A 4563-nucleotide genomic window follows, 5' to 3' on the forward strand; every position below is an offset into this window, starting at 1 on the left:
TCGTCGAGAGATCTCGGTGGTGGCGAGTTCGAATCATTCAGTAGCCGCTGAGTTGTTTCAGCCATGTTGCACGTACGACAGTTTTCTTCCTCTCTTTTTTCTTTTTCTTTGTCTTGTGGTAGCATTTGAGACGGCGAGTCTTCCGTTCTCCTTTTTATAATAGGAAAGCACGAAATGTTTTGACTTTTCCACATGACAATATATACTGCTAATTTTGTTTTATAAAATGTGGTTTAAATTGTATACAGTGTGTTTTAAAAATGTGTTTCATGTCTCTCCATTGGTTCTCGACTCAATATAATTTTCAGTATGGAAACGTAAACTCTAATTTTAATGCGTATTACATTAATGTAAGTAGACCATCAGTGCTAATTCTGTTAATTTTTCCAAATTTTGACCAAAACAGACATGAATGTAATTTCGCTTTGCATATAATACGTTACGTGACCTATGTAAACTTTTACATTTCACTAATTTTTCTCTTTCATTTTCTAATATATTTGTCGATTTAGACAGTGATAACGATGCCGATGCACATTATTATTTTGTGGATAATCATGCCAACGTTCCTATGAATCTTTGGTGTATAAGAATGAAAATATATATTTCATTTTTTCTTTCTGATTTTATCTCTTTCTGGGGTCAAACTTTTTATTTATATCAGCACTTTCTATACGTGACTCATGGTATATTGGTGGTATCTCTTTTGGGTATATCCACAATTTTGTTTTTAGTTCATCAACAACATCCATGTTTTCCCATATCATATAATCCATTGTGCGTTTAAATTCTCAAGAGTATTATAAAAGTTCATAACAGATAGTTTTGGGTAAATGAAAATCTATAAACCTTTTGGGATATTGACTATATTATTACGTATTATAATTAGGCGTTGACTATATTTTCCTTTCTACATTTACTTTTAGTTCTAATATTATAATTAAAAAAGAAAAAAACAAGAGTTCGCTTACTCTCAGTTCTACTTTCATTCAAATCTTCTAAACGAAAGTTTGATCGATGTCTCGTGGCCACACAAATCTATAATATGAAAGTTGGCTCACCATGTCATCTCAGCATTTAAAAAAAACGTGGAGCTAACACCTGATTTAAAAGGGGAAATGACATCCACACCCACTTTTTCCTAAAGTATTGTCACAAAAACCCATTTTCCACTCANCAATTGCATCTTGGTCGGATCGATTCCGTGAGCCGGAACGGGAGGCCTAGGTAAATTAAGAGGAGGCTTAAGCTGCTGTTGAATCTGAGGCGGAAGCGTCTGAATCGGCTGCGGTTGAGGCGGTTGTTGAGACTGCGGAAACTGCGGCCGTGCCCTAGAAAGAAGCTCCGGCGGCAACATTTGGGGAAGTTGACAAGTGGGACAAGAGAACTCAACAACGCCGGTCTTCACCCTAAGAATCACGCGACAGCCAGCGCACCGAACCTGAACATCGCCTCTTAATGCACCACCGGCGGCGGCGGAATGCGGCGGAGCGGGAAGCGGCGGAGGCGGTTGAACAGGCGGCTGCGTCATGAGCCGCGGCGATTATTGATTCTTGGAGAGATCCGTGAAGGGATCTTGTGGGCGTTGAGGAGAGGGGGGAGAGATGATTGATTGAGAGAGGAAGAAGAAGAAAGTATCAAATTCAGTCTTAAGTAAATGAATTTCGTCAGAGCGCGAAAGGTTCTTCTTCTTCTTCTTCTTCTTCTTCGANTTTTTTTTTTTTTCCCTTCTCGTTTTTTTTTTTTTTATTGTTTCAGATTTTCTCCCTTTTATGTTCCTTTTTTCTATTGTTTTTTTTTTTTTTGTTGGTTCATCTAATTTACCAAAGGGGAACTGTACAGTCGGAAGAAACCAAACCACCTCCGTTACCCGGTTGGGGTAATGGGAAGTGATGCGGTTGATGAACCACGTGACTTGCCAGCTCATCGTTTGTTATTTTTGTTTGGGCTTATAATCTTATCATAAGACCATATTTACATACGTTTTGGGTTTCTAACTTACGAGACTACTTTATCTGGGCCGAGCACCACTACAAAGGGCTGCCTCTAGATTCCATGGACATATTCAGACTTTTTTCTTTTGTTCAATTCTTAGTTTACTAATTTTGTTGTTACATATGAGAGTTAAAACTGTTTGTATATGCAAATCATAAGGCATAACTTGTATACTAAGTTGGCTTCTGAACTTAATAAAATTAGAAAAAAATAGCTGAGTTTACTCTATATATAAAATTCTTCGGCTAAATGATGTGATATAGGCAGTAGTTAAAATGATTACAAACATGTACAAAACGATCTTTCTAACCACACTAGGTACTTAGTTTTGCAAAAGTTTACAAAACGATTTGCGTCAAACAAAAAAATCGGATCGGTCTTATTAAGAGTCTTAAACACTAATTTTGCAAAAGGTTGTTGCCTCTTTATTTATAAGTTTGATGCCACTTATTGATACCGAAACCAATGAATGCATTACCTACCTACCAACAAATTGTATGGTTCGTTCTTCCCATCCACTAATACCACCAAACAAACCCCAATAAATGATAGTTTCTTAGGAATGGAATGAGGATTTGCATATATATATATAGGAAGACACAAATTCTTTAGACAAATTTATTACTTCTATACAGTTAGCAATTATATGCTGTAGAATGAGATTGGATCCTTTGGTAAAGAAAATGTTGAACAATTAAAAAATAAATGTCCTACGTATTGGTGTAGTGTCATTGAGCTTAAAGTTAGATAAACAAAATGATAATCACTTGATTAATATTTGATTCTACATTAATATATAAGTTTACATATCATATATCATGCAACAATCACCCTGTCGGTGATATCGTTTTTGCTCCGCTGATCTTTGCACTCTTCCTCGTCCATAGTGTCGCATAGATCACTCCCTCTAGTCTCTGGCAATCCCACCGCAAACAACCCCATCAAACCTATAGCAAGACCGAACAATCCAAACGACCAAACCCCGTTTTTCCGACCAGCCGCTACCATGATAGGGCTGAAAACCCCTCCAAGCACCAACGCCTGCCTAGCCATTGCAATAGCTGAGTTTCTCACACATGTCGGAAACAACTCGATTGTGTAGATCATCTCCATGTTAAAAGCCGAACACGCGCTAAAGTAAGAAATTAGCTCTAATGCCAATTGTAACGCCCCGTGGTTCCCGATTCTCATATTCTGTAACGCAAATATGAGAACGCTAGAGATCCCTCCTAACGCCGTAAATCCGATAAGCGCGTTTCTCCTGCTGAGTTTATCGACGAGGAAAAGCGTGATGAGGTTCGCCGGTAAATCCATCAACGCATTAAACGCGGCACTTAAATAGATGTTGAAATCGAGATTTGATAACGCTAAAGGCATCCCGTAATAGACCAAACNATGTTCTAAATAAATCAATGTTGTTAATTTTTATTTTGTTTATTAACCACTTATGAGTGTATATGTTTCTGGACCAACACAAAATATGAAGCAAGGAGCTCATGGTGTCTATGGATTTAATTGTGTGGATGTTGTATGATGATTCTTTGGTCTGTCTACATTGGTATCCACAAAAAAATATCCACATGATCACATCCATAGCCACCATTCAACTGCTATTCTTCAGCTTAATGTCTAGATATGCTTTGTAAATCCATGGAGACCTATTCACAGTTTCTCTATCCACTAAACTTTGTTTTTTTTTTAAGTGAATAGTTTTGGTTTTAGGTTCAAGGGTTTATGTTTTAGGATTTAAAATTTAGAATTAAAGGGTNGATTCTCATATTCTGTAACGCAAATATGAGAACGCTAGAGATCCCTCCTAACGCCGTAAATCCGATAAGCGCGTTTCTCCTGCTGAGTTTATCGACGAGGAAAAGCGTGATGAGGTTCGCCGGTAAATCCATCAACGCATTAAAGGCGGCACTTAAATAGATGTTGAAATCGAGATTCGATAACGCTAAAGGCATCCTGTAATAGACCAAACCAATACCGAACGCAATGGCCATTACAGCGGATAATCTCTTAAGCGCCCATCTCTTCTCCACCAACACCTTCATGGTCGTGAAGATGTTAACATTACTAGGCTTCTTCTCCTCCTCCTCCTCTTCGAATGGTAAGCTCGAAAAGCTCATGGATATTGCACCACCACTGTTTACATCAGTAGACGGAATCGAAGCAACCCTTTTGAGAATCGAAATAGCTTCTTCTCTACGACCTCTAACGAATAGCCACCTTGGAGACTCACATACAAAAAACCGAACAAGAATGCAGTAGATCATTGTCGGAATAGACGTCCATACGTAGAGAATCCTCCACGAGCTTCCTCTGTTTATGTAAGCCATCAGCGGAAGAGACAAGAAACCAAGCATGAATCCGAAAAAGCTCATGATTCCGACTCGTCCTCGCCATTTCTTCCCAACCAATTCAGTCGAAAGCACAAGCGCACACGTCCCTATCGTCGCCCGACCAAACCCGTTAACGAATCGAAGAACAGCGTAAACCCAAATGTTGGGTGAGAAAACGGTTAGCATCGTTGATATCGCCATCACGAGACACGACAGAAACAGCATG

At 38.7% G+C, this 4563-nt stretch overlaps 1 protein-coding gene across 2 annotated transcripts; it reads right to left on the reverse strand.

Moving 5' to 3' along the window:
* Positions 2719-4555, reverse strand: LOC104703289 (organic cation/carnitine transporter 2-like). Of its 2 annotated transcripts, none has more exons than XM_010419298.1 (2): positions 3972-4555; positions 2719-3384 (listed from the first exon to the last, which is right to left on the reverse strand). In XM_010419298.1, exons 1-2 carry the CDS (start codon positions 4536-4538, stop codon positions 2812-2814), a joined length of 1140 nt encoding a protein of 379 aa, XP_010417600.1. In that variant the 5' UTR covers positions 4539-4555; the 3' UTR covers positions 2719-2811. The 2 variants fall into 2 exon arrangements, with proteins under 2 accessions (XP_010417600.1, XP_010417601.1); XM_010419299.1 differs by having other exon boundaries at positions 2719-3217; positions 3805-4555.

This window comes from Camelina sativa, chromosome 7 (genome assembly GCF_000633955.1).
Source record: "Camelina sativa cultivar DH55 chromosome 7, Cs, whole genome shotgun sequence".
Classification (NCBI taxonomy): domain Eukaryota; kingdom Viridiplantae; phylum Streptophyta; class Magnoliopsida; order Brassicales; family Brassicaceae; genus Camelina; species Camelina sativa.